General features: G+C 47.1%; 2 protein-coding genes and 1 pseudogene across 2 annotated transcripts in view; all 3 read right to left on the bottom strand.

Annotated features, from left to right (window-relative positions):
• The window catches only part of NOLC1 (nucleolar and coiled-body phosphoprotein 1), a 7,139-nt gene extending 2,441 nt beyond the window's left edge, over nucleotides 1-4,698 (bottom strand). Inside the window, exons 1-9 of the mRNA XM_006880184.1 lie at nucleotides 4,579-4,698; nucleotides 2,442-2,497; nucleotides 2,189-2,328; nucleotides 1,959-2,089; nucleotides 1,333-1,504; nucleotides 1,037-1,155; nucleotides 778-913; nucleotides 302-430; nucleotides 8-105 (exon numbers count right to left, since the gene is read on the bottom strand). Coding sequence (XP_006880246.1) covers nucleotides 8-105; nucleotides 302-430; nucleotides 778-913; nucleotides 1,037-1,155; nucleotides 1,333-1,504; nucleotides 1,959-2,089; nucleotides 2,189-2,328; nucleotides 2,442-2,497; nucleotides 4,579-4,698 — 1,101 coding nt within the window. The remainder of the gene's footprint in view (nucleotides 1-7; nucleotides 106-301; nucleotides 431-777; nucleotides 914-1,036; nucleotides 1,156-1,332; nucleotides 1,505-1,958; nucleotides 2,090-2,188; nucleotides 2,329-2,441; nucleotides 2,498-4,578) is intronic.
• Nucleotides 4,699-7,338: 2,640 nt separating this feature from the next.
• On the bottom strand, nucleotides 7,339-7,680 carry LOC102875975 (annotated as a pseudogene).
• A 517-nt stretch (nucleotides 7,681-8,197) lies between these two features.
• PPRC1 (peroxisome proliferator-activated receptor gamma, coactivator-related 1) lies at nucleotides 8,198-25,005 on the bottom strand. Its single transcript, XM_006879989.1, has 15 exons — nucleotides 24,853-25,005; nucleotides 19,385-19,573; nucleotides 17,597-17,743; nucleotides 17,390-17,491; nucleotides 15,240-17,281; nucleotides 14,377-15,203; nucleotides 14,080-14,133; nucleotides 13,186-13,243; nucleotides 12,366-12,436; nucleotides 10,604-11,333; nucleotides 9,373-9,522; nucleotides 9,201-9,267; nucleotides 8,971-9,092; nucleotides 8,579-8,730; nucleotides 8,198-8,301 (listed from the first exon to the last, which is right to left on the bottom strand). Exons 1-15 carry the CDS (start codon nucleotides 25,003-25,005, stop codon nucleotides 8,198-8,200), a joined length of 4,968 nt encoding a protein of 1,655 aa, XP_006880051.1.
• Between the last annotated feature and the right edge of the window lie 1,026 nt (nucleotides 25,006-26,031).

Here is a 26,031-nt window from a genome sequence, read left to right on the forward strand (position 1 = left end):
TGTCTGAAGAACTCTCTGCTGTCTTCTTGGCTGGAGCCGATTTAGGAGTCACTTTACAGACGGCTGCTTTAGGTGGGAGTTTCTTCTCATCCTCAGAGCTTGAATCTGCAGAGAATCTGTGTCATTTTACTAGACCCAGACCTCCAGCCCAACCAGAAGAACAGAAATGAGGATGTGAAAGCACATCCCCAACCTGTCTTGCTTCAATGAAAACAGAAGGGCCAAAATAGTTCTCCCTACTTGATGCTCATATCCAGCCTCTTACCTAATTTGAGGGGGCAGCTGTACCCCTCCAACTCACCAGACTCATCACTGCTGTCCTCACTGCTTTCCTCAGGCTCTTTCTTCTTTGTGGGTTTCTTAGGAGGCTGAGTGGCAGAGGACTTCTTTGGGAGGGGAACAGAAGGTGGGGGGACGGAACTGTAAGGACCTATTTAAAAGAAACAACAATGGTGGCTTAAAAATATGTTCACCAATTCTTTGCTACTGTTCCTTTCTAGAGATGAAAATTTATTCCCCTTCCTTTGATTGTGGATTACAATTAGTGACTTGCTTCTAACCACAGAACATGGCAGAAGGGAGATGAGTCTGAGACTCAGTCCTAAAAAGCACTGTGATTTCTTTGTGCTCTTAGATGACTTGCTGTGACAGAAACCAGCTGCCATGTCATGGGGACACTCCAGCAGCTCATGGAGAAATGCACATAGTGATTGGAGAGGTTCTCCTGCAGTTAGATCCTGGCGACAATCACCCAGCTTGACTCTCATGTCCAGTCACCTGGTTTTTTCTTTACAGGTTTCTTCTGCTCTTCTTCCTCCTCACTGGAGGAGTCCTCACTACTTGAACTCTTTGGGGTGGGGGTGGCAGCAGCTTTCACGGGAGGCTTGGTCACGATTTGGGTTTTGGGTAAAGTCTGCATCAGAGAGAAAAGCACATCACCGCAGGAAAACTCTGAGCCAACCAGCCCTGCCAAGGAGCAGAGTCAAGAGCACTACCCTACCTCAACATCATTTCTCTGGCAAGTTACAATACAGACCTTCTTAGAGATAGTTGCTGGCTTCTCATCCTCTGAGTCATCACTGCTACTGCTGCTGCTGCTGCTGCTGCTAGCTGCTTTCCCATTAGCAACTTTAGGTGCTGCCTGAGTTCGTGTTCCTAGAGCAAGAGAAAATACGTTCTTTGCTGCAATGACCATTTCTGGTTTTTTTAGACTCTAAAACCTTGTTACCTACATAACAAAGATTAAAATAAAATTACCCAGTGTTCAAGTTCTTTTAACAACTGTCCCTACAGTCATCCAGTTCCCAACTTAACCTCTTAAGGAAACAATACCTTGTTTGGTGGGGGCTTTAGCTTGGGCTTTAGCTGCTACCGGGGTTGCCTTTGGCTTCTGATTCTTCGGTGCCTCATCCTCTGAGCTCGAATCAGACTCAGAATCAGAATCAGAGCTCTCAGCTTTCTTCGGGGGAATTTTGACTGCTTTAGCTTGGGGCTTAACTCCTTTCTGTTAGAAAACAAAGAAGGGTATCAGCAATAGCTTCTGAGTTTTCAAAGGGGCATCCTAATGCAGACAGCCTTCTAGGCCCTTTTCTTTTTTAGAAGACAATGTAATGAGTGAGAGAGAAAGCTAAGTAGAAAAGCCTAATAAAATGGGTAACAACTCTTAATGAGAAACATAGTTTAGCCACTTGTTATGACTGATCCTACTAAGAGCTTCTAAAATACAGTAACTCTCAGTGGCCTAGTGATCCAGAAAAGCAAGATGTGTTTTAATTTCTTCTAGATATCCAACTTTATCTTCATACATCCCTTTCAGACCTCAAATCTCTCAGTGTCCTCACATTTTCTGTCTCACATCTACCACCATCCCTCAGGTCATAAGAAGCCAGAAGTCAAGAATTTAGGTTCCCTCCATTCCAATGTCACAAGATATATTTTCCCTTCCCACAGTTGCAAACCTGGACAGGTTTTTTCTTTTTGTCATCCTCTTCCTCTGAATCACTGGAGTCGTCACTGCTGCTGCTCTCTGATGCTTTAGCTGCAGCCTTTCCAGGACGCTGAGGCAGATCTGCCCGCTTAGCAGCTACTGCTGAATGTTAGCACAAGACCCCGTAAATGATAGCTGCAGTACAGGCGGACCATAAAGCTTCTTCTGGAACCACTACCCCAAGTCCCTGCCTGGTCTTACCAGCTTTCTTGGCTGGAGGCACTTGGGATTCTTCCTCTTCACTGCTCTCTTCACTGCTGTCACTAGATGAAGACTTCGTCTTAGCCTTCTTAATTACTGGCCCATTTGCCTGTAACTTCCTTTTTGGGGCCTTGGTGGACCTGCTAAAGTAGATGATACTAACTACAGGGGCTTAGGACTTTCCCAAATCAAGGAACACAGCCCAGACCACCTAGGCGAGAAATTTAGCCAATGTAGAACAGGGAGAGCTTACTTGAGCCAAAAACTATAGATGTCCAAGAGGGAAGAGGCGTTGGCATCTTGATGGGTCTGCAGGAGAAAAGAGTTGGGTAAAGAAATGTTACACTGGCTTTCTAGTAAAGCTCAGATATTACATTCTTCTATTTTTATTTTTTTTTTACATTCTTCTACCTTTAAACACTACCTATTAAGTCTATAACTAAATATGGTAGAAATTGGGGGAAAGCATCCTATGTGTGTATTCCCCAATTGCGGTACCAAACTCTTAAGAATATTCCTATGGTTTGTGGCACAATCTATTTTCCACATTACTTATAATCAGCAACATATTAGAAATCATGTATTGCACTCGCTAATTAGAAAATCAGTTTCATAACATTTGTACCACTCAAAGAATGTAATCAATGTCACCGAACTGTAACAGGATTATCTTTTACTGTGTATCTTGTCAAACACAACAAAACAAGTGAAATGTGGAAAATGACAAAATCTTGCATTCTCTTTACTCTAACAAGGTATTATTTGGTAATTTATTCTTACTGGATACAAATGTGAACCAATAAGGGCATAAACATTTTTATACAGTATTTACTGCAATGCGGTTTGCACTGCCAAATCACTAGAAACAAGATGTCAAAATAAGTTGGTAAAAAAGTTAAATTTCATACATTTAATAACGTACAGATATCTACGCTGTATACCTAATTAAAAAACCCACCACCACACTACCACTGCCATTCACAGTGACCCTATAAGGCAGAGGAAACCTGCCCCAGAACCGATCCTTTCAGAAGTGGACTACCACATTTTTCTTCAAGAGCAGCTGGTAGGTTTAAAGTGCCAATCTTTCAATGAGCAATCACCTAACCACTGCATCACCAGGGCTTCTTAAAGTTCCAATTACTTCTATCCAAGCCACTGTGGAAGCATTTTCTGCAGTATCTTTAAGTCAATTAAAGAACCTTTCAAAAATCCAGTGCTTAGCGTAAAATTTAAAAAAAAAAAATAAAAAAAAAAGTCGAGTGTCAGCATTTACATTAGCTTACAGGGAGGCTGTCCCAGGCTATACTCTTTTTTTTGTTGTTGTTGTGTACCGTTGAGTCAGAAAAGACTGGCACTGGAGGAGACTGCCTCTCCTTCTCCAGTAGAGGGTGGTTTTGAATCTCGGGGTTTCGGGCTTCCAGCACAGCTTCTTGTCACTACATTCTTTTTTATGGCTGGCCTCTTAAAAAACGGATTCAGCTATAAAGAATAAGGCTACCTTCTTTGTCATATTACTATTATACATTTAAGACTCTTCTCTCCAGGGGTTTTGTCATGTCTACTTTCCACGCGATGTGGATTCCAAGCCTGTTAAGTTATGGTCTTTCGGCAAGTGACGGGAGCATTCTAAATTTTTACAACTATAGTGGATTTTACTCATTGATGCTTCCTGTACTTAGGCACTAGGATTGCCACTCTGCATACTGTCTTACTGAAACGCTCAAAAACTCTATAAAAAAGTAATATAGAGATATTTATATTGGTTAATACGTACAGAATGATTATAATATAGTATAATACTTATACTGGTAAAGCAAGCTGTTCGGGTATGAGGACCTGGTCCCAAACTTAGTTTTGCTTGATACCATAAGCCACAACTTCAAGCCCATCACTACTGTCTTCTTGGTAGGGTCAAGACACTACATTCTGAGAGCAGAACCGTGTTCCACTGTTCTTTAATAACAAAAATCTTGCTTTCATCTCTAAAGCAATTTCACTCATCAATCTCCGACACTACTCCCGGAAATCATGTGAACAAATCATCTGCCTCATCCAGAGAAAAGCCCGAAAGGAATCGCACGCCACCCTCCCCCTCAAAGCACTCCGCCAGCGCACGTGACCTAGGCCACGCGGGTCCCACGCTGAAACCGCTGCATGGCTCATCAGGGAAACAACATGGTTTTAGTACCACGTAGTTAGACCTCGAGAGGTTAACTCGAGGCTCTGGACTCTCCCCAGGCACGCTGAGAGCTCAACACAAAGGCCCAGCAGCCACACGACTGACGGACCTCAGCCTGCAAAGATCCCAATCCACAACCCTAAGCAGGTTAGGACCCCGAGTTCTGTGATTGTCCCTCCCTGGCCCGCACCACTTGCCCGTGACTCACAGCGCCTGTGGCCTTGGCGAACTTGTTGGCCACTTCTGACAGCTGGTTATCCCGCAGGAACCCGAGAATGAGGGGATAGAGGTCGCTGGGAAGCACGCGAGGCAAGCCGGCGTCCGCCATGCTCTAGGATACACACGCCACTACGGTGGCCGACGCAGCGCGACAAAGGAACCCAAAGGCGCGTGGCTAAAACGTCATCACGCCGCGCGGACGCATCCAATGAGTTAAGTTCCACAGAGCGACCCAGCTCTGCAAACTCCTTCCGGTCCTGCGCCAGTCGCCATCTTGTTGAGGGCGGAGCCACTCTGCAGAGGCGGATCCGCACGTCACAGCCACACCCTCAGCCGTGGCGGGAAAACTCTGGACTTCCCGCGCAAAGAACAATTTGGCCTTTTTATTCGGCAGTGGTTTCCCGCGCTTCAGCTGGGATTGTGATTCCAGAGTAATGAATGAGTAGACCACCTGCTCGACCTAACTTGGTCACAAGACTTCGGAACAGCCCCGACTCTCACAGGTGGACTCTCACTTTTCATCTTCACTGCCTCCACAAGGCTCAGACCCTTCCCCGCCCCAGCCTCCAAACTGCCAACTCCATGGCAGTTAAGCTGCTTATCTCCAAACTGCCCCTGAGGACTTTCCCCTGCACCTCTCCTAGACTCTCAATTATTCAGCCTTAGGTAAACTCCATGAAGGAAAAAAGGATAGTGCACCAAACCTCTGATGAATCAAAGCGATTCCATTAATCTCGTCATGAAAATAAACCTTGTTCCCTTGGAGTTAGAGCTCTCACACCTTAAACTCTGGTAAAACCATGGGATCCCTTTATCATTAATAAACCCATTCAAAGTCTAGATATGGCAAAGAAATTCACATTTCTGTTGTATTTCATCTTGGCAGACAGCAATCCATTCAAATATATATATATATATATAAAATGTTATGTGCCGTCGTTTTCGACTCAGCGACCCTTTGCACACCAGCCCTAAACCCTGGTCTATCCTGTGCCAACCGCACTGCCTCTGACACACCCATCCCGATTACCCCAGTCACTGAATCAATCCATCTCATAGAGGGTCTTCCCCTCCTGTGCCGTCCCTCCACCCTCCCAAGCATGATGTCCCTCTCCAAGGACCCGTCCTTCCTGGCAACATGTCCAAAGTATGTCAGACGAAGCCCCAGAATCCTTGCCTCCAAGGAGCAGCCTGGTTTAATCCCCTCCAAGATGAATCTGTTTGTTTTCCTGGCAGTCCATGGTACATTCAGTACTCTTCTCCAGCACCACAGCTCAAAAGCATCCACTCTCCTTCTGTCCTCCCTAGTCATTGTCCAACTCTCTGAGGCATAATAAGCGATTGCAAATACCATGGCCTGTATCAGGCGCACTTTAGTCTCCAGAGAGACACCGTTGTTCCTGAGTACCTTAGAGTTCCTAACAGCAGACTTTCCCATCGCGATACGCTTTTTGATTTCCTGACTGCTGGTGCCAAGAGTGTTGACTGTGGAGCCGAGCAAACTGAAGCTGTGAACAATCTCAATCTCTTCGCCATCCATCCTGACGCTGCCAATTGGTCCAGTGGTGAGAATCTTTGTCTTCTTGACATTGAGCCTCAGTCCATACTGAAGGCTGCAGTCCCTGACCCTCTGCAGCAAATGCATGAGGTCCTCCTCAGTTTCAGCAAGCAGGGTTGTGTCATCTGCATATATATATGTATGACTCATTTTACTACTTCCCCTTAACGCATTCCCTCAAGACCTGGTGAGTTCTTGTTGTTTAGTGACTTGCACTGCCAACCCATACAGTTCAAATCCACCAGCTGCTCCTAGAGAAAGATAAGCAGTCTCAGGAGATTTTTTGCCCTTGAAAACCTGGCTGGAAGGTTGGCTGCCTGCTATTAAATGTTCACATATGTAACCTTTGCCAGCTGTCAAATGTTAAGAAGACTTGTGCTCAAACTAAGACTGTGCATGGACAGTGTCTTGGTTTGGAGAATCTTTGTTTTCCAAGTATGGGTTTCCCTGACATTCTTGCTGGCCCAGCTGTTGGGCAGAAAAATCTACATTCTAGCGTATTTCCAGATGACACAAATGCTCTTTAGGGCATGAGCAGCACTCCCCTTGGCTAACATTTCACAGACAACTTATCGGAGGAGTCAAATTTCAAGTCTAGTTGAATTTTGCACCTGACCAAAAAAGTGTCTTGGAAACTATTACGAGTCATCAAGTATGACTTATAGGGACTCTATAAATAGATCTGAACCTTCTCCTATCCTGTGCCAACTTCACAATCTTGACATTTAAGCCCACTGCTATAGTCACTGTGTCAATCCACCTGGTTGAAAGGTGTGGGAGACACTCTCCTTTGCCATCCCCTCCATCCCTTCGCCTTTCCAAGCTCAATGTCCTTCTCCAAGAATAGCCTAGCAACATGTTCAAAGTATGCAAAACAAAGCCTCAACCCATCCTAGCTTCCGAGGAGCAATCTAGCTACATCCTTTTAAAGACATGTTTGTTCCCTGGGCAGTCCGTGGAATATTCAGTACTCTTCTCCGATACCACAACTCAAAGGCATCAATTTTTCTTCCATCATCCTTACTCATTGTCCATCTTGCAGATGCACAGATGACTGAAAAGACCATGATCTGAATCCGGTGCACCTTAGTCCTCAAACTAACATCTTTTTTTTTTCATATACTCAAATACTTTATTATTTACACAGAAAGCACGGAGAGTAGAAGCTGAGTGGGGGGAAGAGGATCTGGCTCAGTCTTTGATGATGAGCTCGTCCACCCCCCAGTCTTCGTAGCTCCCGTCGGGGAGGTAGCGGCGAATGATCATGGGGATCTTCCGGGCCTTGAGTTCCTTCATGGTGATGGCCAAAGGGTCCGTCTCCCCCTCCAGCTACACCATCACATGGGCTCGCTCGAACTTGGTCATGTACGGTGTGGTGATCCGGTTCTGGTTGGCCTGTGGCCACTCTCCAGAGGGGACTGTCTCAACGTTCTCCTGGCCCTCCTCCTCAGCAGTCTCCAACTCATCTAAGCCTTCATCTTCCTCCACATCATCAAAGTCGTCACTATCAAAGATGTCCTCATTGTCCAACATCATGTCTGCCCGGTACAGACCCGGCTCTATTAACATCTTTGCTCCTCAGTAATTTGAAGAGATCCCTGACTGCAGATTTTCCCAGTGCAATACATCTCCTGAACTACTGGTTATCGATGGCAAGTGTGTTTATTGTGAAACTTAATGGCATGGGCGTGTATTCCTGATTGTGTTGAGAGGAAAAGCGAATGTATGCAAGTAGTATCAGAAAAAAGCAATCACACTTGGAAGTTCTCTCTAGTTCATGTTTTATTAGTCTGCATAGTGACTTAGATGTTCAAACACTGGGGGAATCCCTCAGCCCCACCCATTTTACATAGGAATGCAAGTTACCTTGTTTCAATACCTGTTATAAAAAACAAAATACCCCTTTAAAAAAATCTGGTTTTACACTTTTTTTCTCTTTTTTCCATTTCTTTATAAAACAGTCCTCTCCTCACTAGCAGCTCACTCCCCTACATCAGGGAGGGGAGATGGAGGAGGTTTGGCACCTCCAAAGAAAAGGGAGAGCCCAGGGTTACCTCCTCAGGTTCTTCTGGGCCTGTTTCAACAATGTGTCAAAGTCAAGAGAATCAAATTTGCTCTTTACAGGGGCAGGGTCAAAGTCTTCCCGGTTGGAGTCTATGGAGAAAAATCAAATGTCAAGGATCAGAGGTCTCTGACTAGCACATCCCAATTTCAGGGTCCTCAAATGGCTACCCATGCTAATAATGAATAGAACAAAAGCTGCCTTAATTTTAAGTCAAAGAAAGAGAAGATTCCCATTTTTCCGTTCATCCCACTCCTTAGATTCTTATGTCAAACAAAGATAAATCTGCCTAGACCCACATTCAAAGGGCTGGGAACACTTCCAAGGAGAGGATAAGTGTGCCAAACCTCAGGCCCTTCTTACACTCACCAAGATCAGAATAGCTCCTCTTGCAGAACTGCCTGCGGCCTCCAAAGCAAAGATCAAAAGGCTGTTCGTCTGCCTGCCGCAGCTTGTGACCACTCTCAATGGCTGCAAAAGCCTCCTCAGCATAGCGGTAAGTAACAAAGCCATAGTTGTCACTGGTGGAAACAGTGAAGCAAAGGCTGGAGTGACCATCTGGGCACTATCATCACAGGGAAGTGATAGCAACCCAGGACACAAAGACAGTCTGGGATGTGGTTCTTCCCACTTCCCAAACGGCCAACCCTCTAATCATAGAAATAAAGGCATTCCACACCGAATACAGCAGACCAAGGAGAAAAGATGAAGGTAGCTAAACAGAGCAAAAAGGATATCCTGACCTTAAAACTCAAGCTTACCCTTGGACACGGAAATGGATGGTACATTCTTCAATCTCTCCAAAAACAGAGAATCTCTGTTTCAACTCCGACCGTGTCATGCGGCCAGGTATCTTCCCAATAAAGACCACCCTTCTCTCCTCCTATTTTGGGGCAAGGAAAAGAGACCCACCATGAGCAGCTATAGTAGACTCTTTGGCAACATGGCTCAAGGGAAAGCCCCTCCTCCCATGACCTGTTCCTCTACTGACTATTGCACGTTCCTTCTGCAGCACTCTCTGCCTTTGGTAATGGTCATGTGAACGGTGAGAGCTGTACCTGATAGGAGGAGAAAGTGCCATCAGCTTCCCTGATACAACACAAGACTGGGAGCTCTCAAGTGCCCACATCCCAGGTACACTGCCTCCCTAAACACATGCTCACCGCCGCCTCCTGTCACTTCGCCTGCGAGGGGATGGGGACCGGGAACGACTCCGAGAACTGGATGAGGAGGACGAGGAAGAGGAAGATGATGATGATGATGAAGAAGCAGAAGAGCATCTTCGGGAACGCCCAGAAGAACTACAACTGGACCTAGAGAATAAGGAATATGCAGGAACACTAACAGCAGTGTAGGTATATTCCACTTACCTTACCCTGGGCCCAGCCTCTGCTCTTCCCTGTCAGGAAGTGCAACACCAGAGGCAAAGTAGAGCAAAAGAATTCTATAAGACAATTTTTCTTCAAAGATGTACAAACTGACACTTTTCCTGGGATGTATCTAGAATGTTTTGGTAAAGATCATAATTACTTTCAATTGTGCCAACTAAAAATTTAAAAATATTTAGCGATCAGGAAAAAAAAGTGGGCCGGTTATTCAAAAGATGACACTGTCAGAAGTAGATGAGTCCATAGTTAGACCAAAGGAACCGCCCCAGATGCACTCTTTTTTTTAAAAAAAATTTTTTTTTTTTTATTATTTTGTGTGCATGTACCGTCAAATCAGATCTGACTGGTACAGGAGGATATTGCACCTCCTTCTCCGGCAGAGCATCTGGTGGATTCGAACCGCGTTCCTCTGGGATTGCAGTGCAGCTTCTTGCCACTAGGCCACCAGAGCTCCCCTAAAAAAATTTTTTTTATTTTATTAATTTTTTCTGCATGTACCGTCAAATTGGATCAGACCGGTACAGGAGGAGATTATTCCTCCTTCTCCAGCAGAGCATCTGGTGGATTCAAACCGTGTACCTGTGGGATTGCAGTGCAGCTTCCTGCCACTAGGCCACCAGAGCTCCCTCCAGATGCACTCTTAATAAATGATTAAGGGAAAGACCCTTTCCAGTTAACAATCAATCTATTGTTCCATGTTCCCACACACCACCAGGAAAGTGTCATAAGTGACTGTACAATATGGGAAGCAACAACAAAGCCACGGTAAAACCCTAAGAGTATCCCCAAGGCAGGTCTCAAAGAAACAAAGGACAATCTCAAACAGGGGATAGGAGCTTTGAACCCACAGCTTTTCTCCTTCAACAATCCAGGAAAGAAAACCAAAGACAGAAACAAACTTTAGTGCCTGAGTTATCAAAATGTGCAGAAGTTTTCAAAAAGAAATTACTAGAAAGGAATTGACAAAGATCCTAAAGGGAGACCTAACAGGCCACATAGAGCTCACCTTCGCCACCTCTTGTGGGGGGGGGAGAGGGACCTGGACCGAGATCGGGATGAGGAAGACGACGATGAGGATGAGGAAGATGCTTCGCTGGTCTCGCTGGACCCAGTGCTGATGGAACGGCTGCTGCGGCCCCGGCGGCCCCGTCGGCCCTGCCAGCCTCGGTCTGGGGGGCTGACTGACCTGCAGGCTTTTCGGTAACAGCGCATTGACTGCTGCTTGGCTGAGGATGCAGGGGAAGTCCTAGTGTTCGTGTCATTTCGGCAGGGTGAGGCCTCAGGAGATAGCAAGGTAGACGGGGCAAGACAAGGGGCTGGGGGATCAGCCTGCTCATTGCTAGTCCTGTGATCAAGCGGCTCCTGAGATGCAGCTATGCGTGGAGGAAGGGGATTGACTGAGCCCAAGGACAGCACAGGCTTGATAGTGATGTCCTGATGGCGTTTGACATTCCACCGGGAGCCCACCTCTGGAACGATTAAGGCAGGCATCTTTTTTGGAGGGGTCCTGCTCCGAACACAATAGTCATGGTCTCCAGAGCCCACATGAGTTGGACTAGGGCCATGGACCCTTTCTTGGAGGCAAGCTGCAGCTGGATGTTTGGCCTCTGAAACTCCTTCAGGCTTCAGGGTTCCCTCCTGGGCAGTAGACTTAGGAGATTTGGCTTTAGCCAGCGGTGAAACAGCAGGGAGGGGCTTCCATAACTGGTGCGGAGGGGTAGCTGGAGGGGTGAGCCCTGTTGGGGGAGGGAGGATGGATGAGATCCCATTCTACACTTCCAAATACTTCGCATATAGGATCCAGACATCCCCACATGATCTCAGAAGTAATGTCTCCCACTGCTCCAACTGTTCCTTTCTCTGTGTTCCCTATTACCAATCTTTTATCCTCATTCCAAACCTAGCTGGTGTGGAGGTTCTGTCTAGTCTACTCCATTCTTGGCTCTTTCCCCTCTAGCTAGTACTACCCAACTTCTGGACTGCATCTTTCCTGATCCCAGGCAATAACCTCCCAAGCTCTGGTTTCTTTTTATCCATCTACTGTCTACATTCTTATCAAGAAAGTATTTCCGAAAAATCAACCTACTAAAGCTTTTTCAGTTGCATCTAACAATGCAGAGGATAAAATCGAAAACAGATTAACAAGGCACTAAAATTCCCATTAGCACATTTGCTACATAAATTTTACCTCTCCCCACCACCTGATCAGCCACTACCTATACACTAGCCACACTAATCCATTCACAAACCTCTAGAACACACCAGGCTGTTTTTACCTCATCAGTTCACTCAAGCTGCTCCCTCTACCTAGAAAGCATTGTAGAAAGCTCTGTCTTTAACATGATACTGGTGACTTTTTTTTTTTTTTTGGTTGTGTACCATTGAATCCGATCCAACTGGCAAAGGAGGAGACTGACCCTCCACCAGCGAGTATCTAGTAGATTCAAACACCACCTTTGGGATTACAGCACAGCTTCTTGCTGCTAGGCCACCAGAGCTCCCTACTGGTGACCTTCTTAAGTCTCCGTTTGGCTGGATACTTTCTATATACCTCTTCCCTAACTCCTTCCTCCTAGCCCTACCGTGAACCAGTCTTCTGATCTTCACCATGCTCATTTGTTCACACATGGTTCCTAGATGAGCAACTCAAGGACAGCAATATCTGTATTCCAATACCTCCATACACTGAGTGCTGCTCAGGTGCTGAGCATTATCTATCTGTAAACATATGAACTACTCAAAGGCAGAGTTCCCCACCCCAGACCTACCTGCCACGTTGGCCAGTTCTGGGGCTTGTAACCGGTCTAAGGGCTTCTTCTCCTGGGGAGTGTCACAGCTGCTGATGGGGGGGAAAAGTGAAAGCCTGGTTAATTGCCTCCTCAACATCCTGTTTATCTGCTCTCTTCACCCAGCAATGGGAGAGGGATGAGTGCACAAACTGCTCCTACCCTCCAGCACAAAAGGGGTCTAAGCAATCAAACTGCAGATTAAGCCTTAACGCAGTTGAGTCTGATTCTAGAAGGCAGGCTGGCTATGACTTTGAACACGCCACAACTCCTCAAGCCAGGAGACTTGCCTACTAGCTCAAATCAACCAGAGATAATGTAGAAGGAAACATGCTTAAGAGAACAGGATGGGGTGCCATGAACATGATGAAAAAATGATCGTTTCATGCATTGGCAAACAAGGATGTCCAGGACACCTGTGTTCTCCAAAGAGGATGGTAAAACCTAGCCATGAACATCTTTCTTCCACTTCCTCTTAAATCTTCACCAATAGTGACTTACTAAATGGAAGAATGAAATCACCAAAAGTATGATTTTCCAGAAGACAATAGAAGGTACCTCAAGGGCACTTAGAACCCCAGACTGGAATGAGAGTTGAAGCATGCTGCACATCCCACCACCTTAATTAATTAATTAATTATGCTTAATTAATGCTGAGCACAACTGGGTACAAAATGGGGGAAAGCCTCCAGAGCAAACTAAATGTCCTCCCAACAGAGGCATCCAGTCAACGGTCCTGGCGCGCTGGCTGTCTGCTGACCAATAGCTGTAGGGTAACTCGCTCATCTGTCTCCATACTTACCCTGAGTTTCCTACAGCCAAGCTGTCAGCAGGAGCCGAGGGAGGGCACTCCTTTTTGGCTGCAAAGAAACCAAACCAATTAAAAGCCCAAACAGATGTGCTAGACTGAGAGGTAGAAAGGCTGGCTTAGAAACCCAAAAGAGGAAAATCCACTGTCTGCATAGCCTCTGTTAAGTCTCCCCCAGAGACCCAATCTCCTCCAGTGGGTGATGAGGTACTATTTTTAATCATGTCAATCCTTTGCTCCTCCTGTGTGAGTAACTGCCTCTGAAATCCCACCAGAGGGTCAGTTACGGGTCGGTGCCAACTCTATGGTACACAGTAATAACAACATCCATTGCTCAGAAATAGCCACACTCCTCACTGAATCTGAAATGCCAATATAAATTTTTAAGCTAAACATTCCTAGCCTCATCGTCTATTTTCTATCCTACATTTGTTTTGCCTTTTACTCTAGACACCTCTTACCAATTCCAATGACTTTTTTCCCTTCCTGTGACTGCAATCATCTTGAAAATAAGACAACTTATCCATCCTCCATCCACAATATTTAGACTTGTACCTTGTACCTCGAAAGTTGACCTATTTCCTGCCTTCCTTACAGAACACATGTTGACTCTTCTATGCTTTTACTCATGATATACACATTGTTTTTTAAATCCTACCTGTCCTGAGGTCCAGTATGAAAGCTACGTCCCTCTAGAAAAATGTCCCCAGACAGTCCCAATTCATTTGAGCTTAGATTACATTGCAAATCAATTTTATCTGCCCATTCCAATTAGGAGGTACTCTAATGGCAGAGAATGGTCCTCTCCAATGTAAGCAACTACAGGATTGAGCCCAATAGTAGTAGCAACAAAAACAAGTTAAAGTGAAGCTACTCATGTTCCTTTACCTTCTGACTTCTCGAACTGCTCCAGCAGACTGGATAGGTCTGCTGCTTCAATTCCTGTGAAGATACACAACATTGGGAATCAGACCCTAGCAAGTACACAAGTCTCAGAAAAACCAAAATCCTATTACTTCTCCCTTGATGATTCACTGCCCAGTACACGAAGCAAAACCAAGGCACTAGCACAAAGCAGGAAAGATGCAAACATTCCCAAATATAGACTGTTTACTTTGTTCTTTAGAAAACACTCCACTCAATCCTGCGCCCTTCTTCACACCACCTCAACTATTTGGTACTTACCGATCTCACTGATGAAAGCCTGTACTACATCCTCTGGGCCCTGGGTACGTGGAGTAGGCAGGAAGGACAGCTTCTTTAGACAGGCTGGGTGGACACTAGGCAGCTTGGGTCCAGTTTTCTGCCTTGGTGGGGCTACAGTCTTAGCAATAGGAGAGGACTTCTGGTGTCTGTTCTCCTGAGTCTCTGGCTTTAGTCTCTCTGACACAAGTTCAATAGCCACACCCTCAGCAATCAGCTCAGTAGGTGGGCATGGTGGAACCTTGATCTGAGGGCCTTGCTTGGGAGAAGACACTTTGTGCTTCAGACAGGGAGATTCAGGCACTGGGTTGACCTCCACCTTGGTGGGTTCTTCTATCTGTGGTGCTCCCTGGACAGCAGGCCCAAGACCGACAGAAGGAGCCATAGGCATAGAAACCATACTTTCAGGAAGGCCAGGTGGGATGCTGTTGGGTTCTAAGTTGGGTGGCGGAACTCTCTCTACAGGGGCTGGAGGTAAAGGAGGTGGAGGCACAGTAGGCCAGAAAGGAGGGTGTTGCGGCCCTGGGCCCCATCCCAAGGGCCCATACGAACAGGTGGAGCTGTAAGGTGGGACTGGAGCAGGAGGGGGTACCCAAGGCACATTACAAGTAGGGGGCATAGCATAAGTGCCAGGAGTACTAGATACCAGGGGCCCTGTTGGTGGAGGTGGCAGGCAAGGATATCCAGAAGGGGATACAGGTGGATAGCAAGGCCAGGGTGGCACAGAGGCATAATGGCTATAGGGATCAGGAGACCCTGGCCCCATAGACATTGGAAGACTAGGAGGTTGCAGAGGCGGTGGGGGCAGGCTAGGGACCCCCTGCCCACCTGGAGGCAGTGGCAACATGGGGGGTATGCCCAGCCCACCTGGAGGAAAGGGCAAAGTGGGCACTGTGGGAGGCATGGGCTTGACAGGAGACACTGTCTGCACAGGGAGTGGAGGTCTTGTAGGCAATGGCATCTCTTGGGATGGCACCTGCTCAGTGGGAGTTGAGGCTGTGGGTTTGCTTGAAGATAGCTCAGGACTAGAAGAAGCAGGGCTGGGACCTCCAGGTGCAACAGAAGCCTCAAGGGGAGTCTCATGAGGAGCTTCAGGGCTCTTCTGCAGAGCTGTCTTTTTGACTGGGGCTGGTGGAATGACAAGACAAGGGATGTCTGCCAGCCCTGTAGGGGTCTCCGGGAGACTGGGCCACTTCCCAGCTGGTGGTTGGGAACTCCTCTCTGCTGCATCTGCCTGGCGTTGCTGTCTTCGTCGACGGTACTCAGAAAGGCTGAGAGGCCGAGGTCTGGGTTCCTGGGCTGTAGCAGTAGCATTACTTTCTTCCTTCAGAGAACCGACAGCCTCGTTGACTTCAGGAATGACGGCCTTTGGGTGATCTGAGGATTCTGATTCCAAGACAAACTGGGGAGTTAGACTCCCCTGGGATGAGGATGTTGCCCCACGACGGGGATCAGTTGGCCTGGGCTTAACCAGCACAGGTTTAACTGGAGGTGGGTCACTGGGAACCGGTGCTAGGTCAACTGGTGCTGGGTTGGCTGGAACCAGGTCAAGAGGTGGCAAGTCATCTGAGATAGGAACAACCACTTTAGGGTCAAAGGCTTCCAAGTCAACCAAGACTGGATCCGTCAGCCCTGGGTCAGCTGGGAGAGGGTTAACTTCTGAGTTGGCTGAGGCAAGGTCAACCAATGCAGGGTTATCAGATGCAGAGTCAGCTACCACAGGTTCAACTGCAGTGGGATCAGATTCAACACAGTCAATTGGCATGGAGTCGGCTTCAGCAGAGCCAACCAATGAGAGAGGGGCTGGAACAGAGCTGGCTTGTACAGTGTCAACCAGCTTAGGATAGACATTCAGAGGCCCTTCTTTGTCAGGGTTAGCGTGTCCAACACCACTCTCCAAGTTCTCACAGTCAGACTTCTCCAAGGCAGCTGCCCAGCCCCGAGTCCAGGCCCTGGGCTTCCCTCTACCCTGTGGAGGCCCAAGCTCTTTTTTAATTTTCTCTTTAGGCTGCTTCTGTGAGCTGCCTGTCTGAGAGAGGGCCTCAAAAACCACATTGGACTGACCACGAGTAGATGATCTCAGTCTCCTGGTAGAGGGTTCCACACTGACTCCTGGCTGCTCTTTGTTTTTCCTTCTCCTGCCCTTTCGAGTTTTACGGGAAGCAGGTGCAGTATTGGCAGGTGGGGTCTGTGGCTCCTTAGGTATCACTGGCTCTATGACCTCCCTGGATTCCACGACTTCCCTGGGTTCCAACAAGCATGCTGAATCCAACTTTTCATCTTCTTTGGCCACAGCAGTCTCAGATTCCAGTGTGGACAGAAGCAACTGCAAGGCCTCTAATGATTCGTCCAGAAGCGCAGGCTGGGGTCCAGTAGGGATCTGCCTCACTACAACCGGGATCTCTAGGTCATCACCAGCTGTAGCTGCCTGGCCCACAACCTCCAGCACCATACAATCTTCAAGGGGGGGCAAGTCATCTGACTGCTCTGGAAGCTCAGCCTCAAGCGATGTCAGTTGAGTGAGGTCGGGCAGGCAGTATGGGTGCATGGCCCGTACTAACTCACTCAAGGAGGAAATGCTCTCATCACCAGCAGCTGGCACTGCCGTCTCTTCAACTGCTGCCTCATCTTGCTCCTCGGGACAGGCCAGATACATAGGGAAGTCTGGGATGCAACTACCAGAGTTGTCAAGCACCCCAGCAAGCACTTGGCTACTAAAGCCAGCTACCTCCTCCTCCTCTTCTCCATCACTACGTTGCTGTGGAGGAGGGGACTGGCCCCAGCGGAGTCTTGATCTTGAGGTCCTCCAGCTAGGACGCTTTGGGGAGGAGGTTTCCAAGAAATGAGATGGAGAGAAATCCCATGAATCTGTGAGAGACGGATCAACCTGCAGGAAAGAAGGAAAATCCCGGCTGTTTTCTCAAGGTAATTTTTCAGGCCTGCAGCCATATACTCATTTCTTGAGAATCTATAAGGATCCCCAGGTCTAGTTTACCACACTCACTCGGCTGTTGCCTGTGGTAGGTCCCAATGTGTCAACTGGAGTGACGAGGTCACGATCTGGGGGTGTCCGAGACAGGGTAAGCAGCTTATGGAGCTAAGAGGGGAAGAAAAATCTGAAATAAGAATTTTCTTGAGTAGACCCACAAAGTAGTACCTTTTGTATTAATCCCACATTCCCTTCCCATGGTCCCGTACTCACAGAGCTGCCTTCCCGAGGTGACACAAGCAGCTCCGAGTCAGGAATGTTGTCAAACGGAGACAAGTTCTCTGAATCGGCATTGTCCAAGATCTCAGTCAAGGCTGTGAGCAGCGACACTTCATTCTGATCCTCCAGAGATAAGATGCTCTGCTCCAGAAAGACAATGGGAGGGTCCAACCAACATGCCAAATGATCTGCTGGGCCACTGAGGTGGACTGAATGCTAAGAGAATCATGTCTCCCAGGCTCAGCTCATGTTGCCAGAAAAAAGCATCTAGGCACCAGGAAGCATGGATTCCAGCCTCATTTACAACCATTCACCACCTCTCTAGTGTTAACTGAAATTTGTCTTCTGGAACCTTCTGTCTCTGGTTCCTGGAAATAGCCCTTGGGAATGTTCAAGCAATCAAGGTTCTCCTTATTTTTCTCAAACGTCCAGACAACACTCAAAAATAAGCTGGGAGCTCCCAACTCAACACTTCCAGTAAGTGTCCAGAAGGAAAGGTGGCATAATGTAAGAGGCCTTAAAATAATCCCCTCCCCACTCAGAGAACTTTCATTTGTCAAAACTGTTAAACGAGTTCTGGTGGCCAAGTGGTAAGGAGCTATGCTGCCAACACAGAAGTATGTGATTTTAACCCAAAACAATCGCTCCACAGAACAAAGGGGAGCACAGGAGCAATCTCCTCCCAGGCAATTTACTGCCTCTAAAAACCTGCTGAAGGGTCAGGAATGAGTCACTGGTTCCAACTCCACGGTACATAACAACGTCCATATAGCTGAATATTCCCTCAGGGTGGTCAGGTAGGAAACTCCACATTGCAATTTACATAGCTGGTCACGTAGGCTCTGGTGTTTAAAAATGACTAAAGGAGGGCGCTCTGGTGGCCTAGTGGCAAGAAGCTGCACTGCAACCCGAAGGCGTGCAGTTCGAATCCACTACATTCTCCACTGGAGAAGGAGGGGTGATCTCCTTCTGTGCCAGTCGGATCCAACTCCATGGTACACAGGGGCGGGGTGGAAAAAAAGGACTAAAGGATTCCTTGACTACAATGCCATGTGAAAGTATGCATAGAAGAGTTCTCCAGCTCCATAAGGAAAACTTCTAAAAGCTAGAGAAGATCGGCTTGTCATAAAACCATCCTGAGTGCCTTGCCTATGATATGTGGTAGAGTATGTAGAGAAGTTTTGCATTCCCATCCAGACAGCTTTTGCCCTGGGAGGACCACTCATCCTGTTTTGTATTGTTTCTGCTTCTTGCTGCAAGTAATAAAATCTATTTTCCACATGTTAATGCTCTGGGAACACCTTGGGTATTCAGACACTTATTGGAAGGACACATTTCAAGAGCAACCACTATTAGTGACTGGTATCGTTTTTCTAAGGAACTCCTGTCTATTTTGAAATATGGGGCAACCCGTGAATTGTTAGAAATCCAACCCCTGCCTAACCCTCCAATAAGATGTGGGGTGTCTGTAGACAATCCTGGACTGGGCTGGGTTCAAAGACAGATATTAGAAATTTCTGGACATGTAAATCAGGAGCTGAGACCAAAAAGAAGTCATGAGCTATGATCCAAGCGTGCCAGAGCAATCTAACAGTACATATTATCTAGCAGCCTACAACCCAGCTAGTGACAAAGAAAATGTTCTTCAAGTCTTCAAGATTTCGTACCAAGGAGCCTCAATTTGGAGAAAGGAGAGCCATACCTGAAGCAACTCTAAGCATATGAGCTACAATCTTCCACACCAAGCACCTGCCTAACGCCATCTAAGCCAGCCCAACTCACCTCTCCAAGGTTCCCAAAATCCTCAATGAGAGAGATGAGTGAGGTATCCATGTAGCTGTGCTTGGTCCCCATCAGTGTTTCATCCTGCAGCAACAGCCCCTCCATTTCCAAGTCCTTGTCTCTCAGAGAGGGGCCCAAGCGAGATAGGCTGGCAAATCCAAAATCATCCCTTTCCTCATGCAGCAGCCCCTAGGGTAAAAGGAAAAAAGACTAGAGGATTAAATGAGGGTTACAGAATCTGGGCCAACCAGGCACAGCGGTCTGATATGCTCTATAAGCCAGGGACCCAGTCCATCACCAATGGGAACTAAATTCAGCAGATAGTCCCACCAAAACTAATAACATTAGGCTAGCTGGACAAAAAAAACTAAGTCATGAGTAAAAGTCCCACCAAAAGGGCAGTGTCAAGAAACTTCAGAACAGAGGAGGTTTGGATTCCATCCAGAAACTGCTGGAGCCTTGGGAGATTTAAACTGGGAAATAAAAACATCATTCAGCAAAGTATTCTGCTGGCAATGGTAAAGTAGTCTGAGAGGCACACCAAAGCAAAGGAGGCCAACAAGGTGGCAGCTTCCATTATAACCACACCTGCCTCAACTCCCATTTAGGCTACTCTTCTCTGATTAGCTCAAATTTCACCTTTCAGAAGACATCAGGATTCCCTGCCTCCCGCTATTTCTTCAAATCCCTGAATTCACTTATTTTATATACCATTCATTTTTCTAGTGATAATCTTATTCCCCTTAATCCTTAACAATCCAAGTTATCCAAAACATATCAAGTTTCTTTAGAAGAAATCAACTTTGTGTTGTGTTTTTTCCTTAAAGAATTTAAACTGTGCTTATCATTCCTGGTCACTCATGCTGTTTGACACATTTTCTTGTATACATTCATATCTGCACTTAATTCACTTTTATTCGGAAACCCCTACAATTTGTGCCACCAAATCTCTCAAAATGGAAGCCCAGGGAGCTCTGTTGGCCTAGTAATAAGGAGCTGCACTGCCAACCAGAAGGAAGGCATGCTGTTTGAATCCACCAGCTGCTCCAAGGGAGAAAGATAGGAAATCTCCTCCTCCTGTGCAATTGTACTGCCTCTGAAAACCCTCTGGAAGGTTAACTATGGTTCGCTTCTGACTCTAGGGTACACAGATCAAGGCCCACTCCTAACTTCTACCAGGTAAAAGCAAAATAAGGCAAAAAAAGAAAGAAAAGAAAGCAAGGCTGATTCTGCAGATGGAAAGGCCCCACCCCACGCTCCCGAGAACTAATATCTTCAGCCTTGTTAAGCAAGGAGCCGCCCAGACCTGTCATGAGTGTGGGTGTGGGTAGGGCCAGAAGTGGCTGGAATGGGGCTACTGAGGCCAAAACTATGGGTACCTCCACCATAGGAAACAGATGGATGCAAATGTCCCAGAACAGGAACAAACACAGGCCAGCTCTCCACTACCTTCTATAGCAAAGGGAAACAAATTCCTTTCAAGAAAAAAAAGCAACAGGTGTGACCACATATACCCAAGCCAACTCATACACGCATATTCTCCTTACAAAAACAACCATCACCAAAAACTAATTGAAGAGTTCTGATATTCAGGGAGAGTTGGAATAGGGACACTTAAGAGACCAGATCTAGAGATGAAGAGAAAAGGTGGCAGATTTTAGGCACTTACCCCTCCCAGGTCTTCACAATCCTGTAATTAAACCACCAAGTGAATAGCACCTGGCTTAGCAAACCATCCTATGTGAAAAAAGGAAGCCAAAGGTCCATTTTGTCCTGTTGCCTACCTATCAAAGACCCAGCCAACAGTCTGGCATCTCAAGACAACAATGTTCAACTCAAGGAAGCACTCAACTCCACCACCAAGCACATGCTAAAGACCCTCCCCATCTCAGTTCCCACACAGCAAAGCTCTCCCAAGTACCAAAATCATCTTGCAGCTAAACCCAAGGCAGAAGTGGGGTAAAAGAGAGGCCAGCCACCAACACCTTTAATGTCAACAATCTCCCTATTGGCCTTCCCATACCCAATTTTGTTACTCCAGAGTTCCGAGAGAGCTCTGGTGACCTAGTGGTAAGGAACTACACTGCCAACCCACAAACACGGTTCGAATCTGCTAGCAGCTAAGTGGCAGAAAGATGGACAATCTCTTTCTGTGCAATTTATTGCATCTGAACACCTTCTAGAGGGCCAAGTATGAGTCGATTCTGACTCACCAGTACATAACCATAACAACAACAACAACAGAGTTACAATCGAGCCAGAAACTTTATCTGGTCACTTTCCTAAAATGCTCCCTGAATGCTTTCAAGAGATCCTACATAATTGCTTTTAGGATTAAGTTTAAGCCCTTAAAATATGACCAAATGAGGTTTCTCCACCAGGCTCTTCTACTCTAGCATGCCTTCTCAACAAGTTCTAGATCTCAAATGAAAATATTCCTTTCCAGAATCTGCAACCCATTATGTATTAACAAATGTGTACTATTTGTTTACCATTTATCTATCCTGAAAGAAACAAAAACCCTGGAGGGCAGAAACCACCTTGGTGTCATTCACCACCATACTCCTTGCGCCTGGCAACAGACTAGACTGACTACCTAGTTCAAACACATCAGTCTGTTCAGGGAGTCTCTACTTCAACATCCCAAATGGCAGACTTAACTTTTATTACAATGGGATCTTGGGTCCCTCTTGTACCTTCAGTAGGTGGGAACACCAGCCAAACAAGGTTGCCTCTGGGAAAGTGGAGGATGGATCAAGGTGGGGCCTGAATTAGAGGATTTACTGACTTTGACATTAGGTGATAGCCTGTAATCCAACAGTCAAGGACTCAGTTTATTTGATTACAACAATCAACAACACAAAACCATTGCTGCCCCTACCCACTTTAAGCAGTAACTTTTAAGAAGCCCTCTCCTGAGGAAGAGAAGTGCTGTGTTGTCTTTTTTTTTTTAAAAAAAAAAGTATTTTAAGATTATTTTTCACTTCACCGAAGACGACATGGCTAACAAGCACATGAAGAAATGCTCAAAATCCCTAGCCCTAAGAGAGATGCAAATTAAAACAACTATGAGATATCATCTCACCCCAGTCAAAATAGCAAAATTTAACAGAACATCAAGCAACAAATGCTGGCGAGGTTGTGGAGAAGCTGGAACCCTGATTCACTGTTGGTGGGAGTGTAAAATGGTGCAACCCCTGTGGAAAGCAGTATGGCGCTTTCTCCAAAAGTTGCAAATAGAGATACCATTTGACCCAGCAATTCCACTACTGGGAATATACCCTGAAGAGACCACAGCTGACATCCAAGCAGATATATGCACACCCATGTTTATTGCAGCTTTGTTCACAATAGCAAGGAGTTGGAAACAACCTAAGTGCCCATCAACAAACGAATGGCTAGAGAAGCTGTGGTATATTCGCACAATGGAATACTATGCTGCATTAAAAAACAAGGAACTCATGCAGTATTACTCAAAATGGTTGACTCTGGAGAACATTATGCTGAGTGAAATATCCCGGTCACAAAAGGACAAATATTACATGATGCCACTGTTGTAGAATGGGACTGTCCTTGGGGTTGGGGAGAGACTGAGTAAGATGGGTTCAATAATGTATACTGCACTGAAACAGAGGAGGGAGAAAACTGTTTAAAAGAGATATATGACTAGGTACTTCTGTCATCACAGGAGTCTAGAGCGAGGGCTACATGGTGGAGGGGACCTGGGGGAGGGTTTGTAAAACAATGAAAGAATCCTTTCTTTTACTTTTCCATAATTTTTGACTCATGTACTTATAACTTGTTAGTCAAATTTGTGTCTTCTAGGTTGCAACACCCCCATGATACATCTTCAAGCATATGAACATGTACGGCCAAGCACAATCAATACGAGTGCATCTAAATTCCCAAATCAATCTCCATAATAGTCTATGTGTTTCCTACTGCCAAAGGGGCCCTTTAGAGTAGTGAGAGAAGATCTTCACCCTGAAACCCACAGTGTCCCTTTTCAGCAGGAAGTAGCTAAGAGAATAGCCATCCCCTTTTCCTTATGAATCAGGGTGAAGTCTCTCTCAGGGAGGAGTGATAGGGAACGGCAAAGGACACACCGACAAAGGAGATTAATCAGAACTGACTTTGACAAGCACTGTGGCAATTGGACAATTAAAACAGACATTCAGATCGAAGGGAAGAAGAACAAACTGGGGAGGAGGGTGGAGAGAATGGTGCGACAATGAAGGAGTGAAAGCCCAGAATCCCTGTGAATGTTCATTGAAACTAATAAAATTTAATAATAATTAAAAAAAAGATTATTTTTAAAATAATCTGGCAGGAGAAATTCCTCCTATCCAATAGCAAACGAATACCAAATAGTTCTCAAACTGCCTCCAACTTTTATCTCCAGCAAAAATGCCAGAAAGCCTTAAACACAGCCTACTATCCCAGTAGCTGTGTGTCAGGTCACTGGAGCAGGACTTGGCAGCTGCCTTCTCCAAAGAGATGCTGAAGGAATAACTGAGCGGGGAGAAAAAGATTCCCTTTCCTTTACTAAAACCTGTTCCATTTATACGTTGACACTCCCCATTTGCCTTGAATCACGAAATGAGGCAGTACTGCAGGAAACCCAAAGGCCTGTGCCCATGACTCACAAGCCACCCCAAAGCCGGTCAGACAGAAGCTGCCACAAGCTCACTCCCCCATTCCCCTCAGTCTCAGCCCTGTAACCTCCCCAACACACGCCGCCATCCACAGGGAACTGACTTCCAGGACATATGGAGAGTCCTCCACCATCCGCTGTCGAGGGTGAATACAGATCAAAGCAAAAAGGGGTAAAAAATCCTCCAAAACTCCGACAAAGTTGACTCCAGCCAGCCGCCCCCAGCCCGGACCGGAGATGGCGGGACCGACTGGGACACACCCAGTTCCCGGCAGTGCGGCGGCTCCGAGGCAGATAGGAGAAGCCGGGGAGCCTGGGGTGGGAGCCACGTGGACATCCCTTCCCCGCCCCCACGTGGACCCGCGGCCCCCCTATCTGTAGCCCAACCCATGTGAGTGTCGGGGCCCCCTAGAGGGGGAGGGGAAACAGACAAGTTCTCCCGGGAAAAATCAGTCCCCGCACCCCCACGTGGCTCCAAAAAGGCAACTGCGGCGCGGCGTTACCGGCGCACCAGTCGGCATCTTGAGAAGGTCTTAGCCTTCTGCGCCAAGTCCCAGCCCCCTGGTCCCCCCACCTCCAGCGCGGCCCATAATGTCCCCAACATCAGGCTCCGCACCTCCGACGACCCCTAAGAATGGCTGGAGAGACCCGACTCCTCCCTACAAATGGCCCAGGTCCACTCGGCCCAACCTGGCTCCCACGGCCACCCGGCATCGATTCTATAGCGCTTCCTCCCTTTCCTGTGGCGTCCACGTGTCACCGCCCGGCACACGCCGCTCTGCTGCCAGCCGCGGGCGGCCCGCCAGCCTCTCACCTGCTCCCCGCCACACACAGAGCCTACGGTCCCATACGACGCTTGGCTCCGACTTCCCCAACTACTGCTGCGGACTCCACCGCCGGGTCCCGGCCCGGGGCCCCCTCCAGGAGGCGGCGCGACTGCTTCTGTCTGGCCCAAGCACGCCGCCATCTTGGCCCCTAAACACCCAGCGCTGCTTTGCTTGCCGGCGCTGCTTTGCTTGCCGGCTCCGCCTCGCCCAGCCGATTGTGGGAAGTGAACTACAATTCCCGAATGACACTGTGGAACTACGAATCCCAGAAGATTGTGCGGCGCAGCCCGCTTGCTCTCTAGAAGAGGGCGTGGACCTCGCGCGAGGGGTCCTGGGAATCGTAGTCCCTCTGAGGCTGAGGCAGAAGGGCAAGTGCCCTTGGCAAACTAAAATGCGTAGTGCTATGCTGCGCGGGGAGGACGACATGGGGAGCGCGCAGGATCGAGAATATAGTTAACATTTACATATCTTTATTATTATTTTTTTAAATTTTCCAACTCGTCCTCTTTGAACGTTCCACCTGCTATACACTTCGACCTTAGTCAAAGTGGAGCCATACCGTTGGAGCAGTACCCCCTGGTGGACGCTCGCACTTCCAGGCGCTAACTCGCCTAATCTTACACTGCGGCAACTGCTAGCTTAAAATTTTCACACACTTCCTTTTCCACGTCTCTCGGCTGATGGTCAGCAACCTACACTGATTGCCTCATCAATTATCAAATCTATTTCCTGCAGCTACAGATTTATTCATTATCTCCAATGATAACAGGTGTTCTCTTGTCTTTGTTTTTCCGCCTAAAATATTCGAACCATTTTTGATGACATTTATCCAGGAATTCTAATCATCCCAGGCAATCTTGATCCCTCTCTCTATCTCTACAGTCCATCATTGTCTCTATTATTCATTCATTTAGTCGTTCGCTTGGAAGTACTTGCACACCATTTTCCTAGTTTTTTAAAAAACAAAACACTTTTTAAAACATAAGTTTAGACTTGGGCGCGCCGCACACACGCGCGCTGCTGCCTTCTCTGACCCTTGACCCGACGGCCGCCCTTGAGCCGGCCCGAGGGGCCTCGGAAGCCGGAGCTCCCTTCCTGTGGCAGGGTTGCCACCATGGCCAAGTACCTGGCCCAGATTATTGTGATGGGCGTGCAGGTGGTGGGCA

Source organism: Elephantulus edwardii, unplaced genomic scaffold, assembly GCF_000299155.1.
Source record: "Elephantulus edwardii isolate Elephantulus edwardi_28Jun2011 unplaced genomic scaffold, EleEdw1.0 scaffold00006, whole genome shotgun sequence".
Classification (NCBI taxonomy): Eukaryota; Metazoa; Chordata; class Mammalia; order Macroscelidea; family Macroscelididae; genus Elephantulus; species Elephantulus edwardii.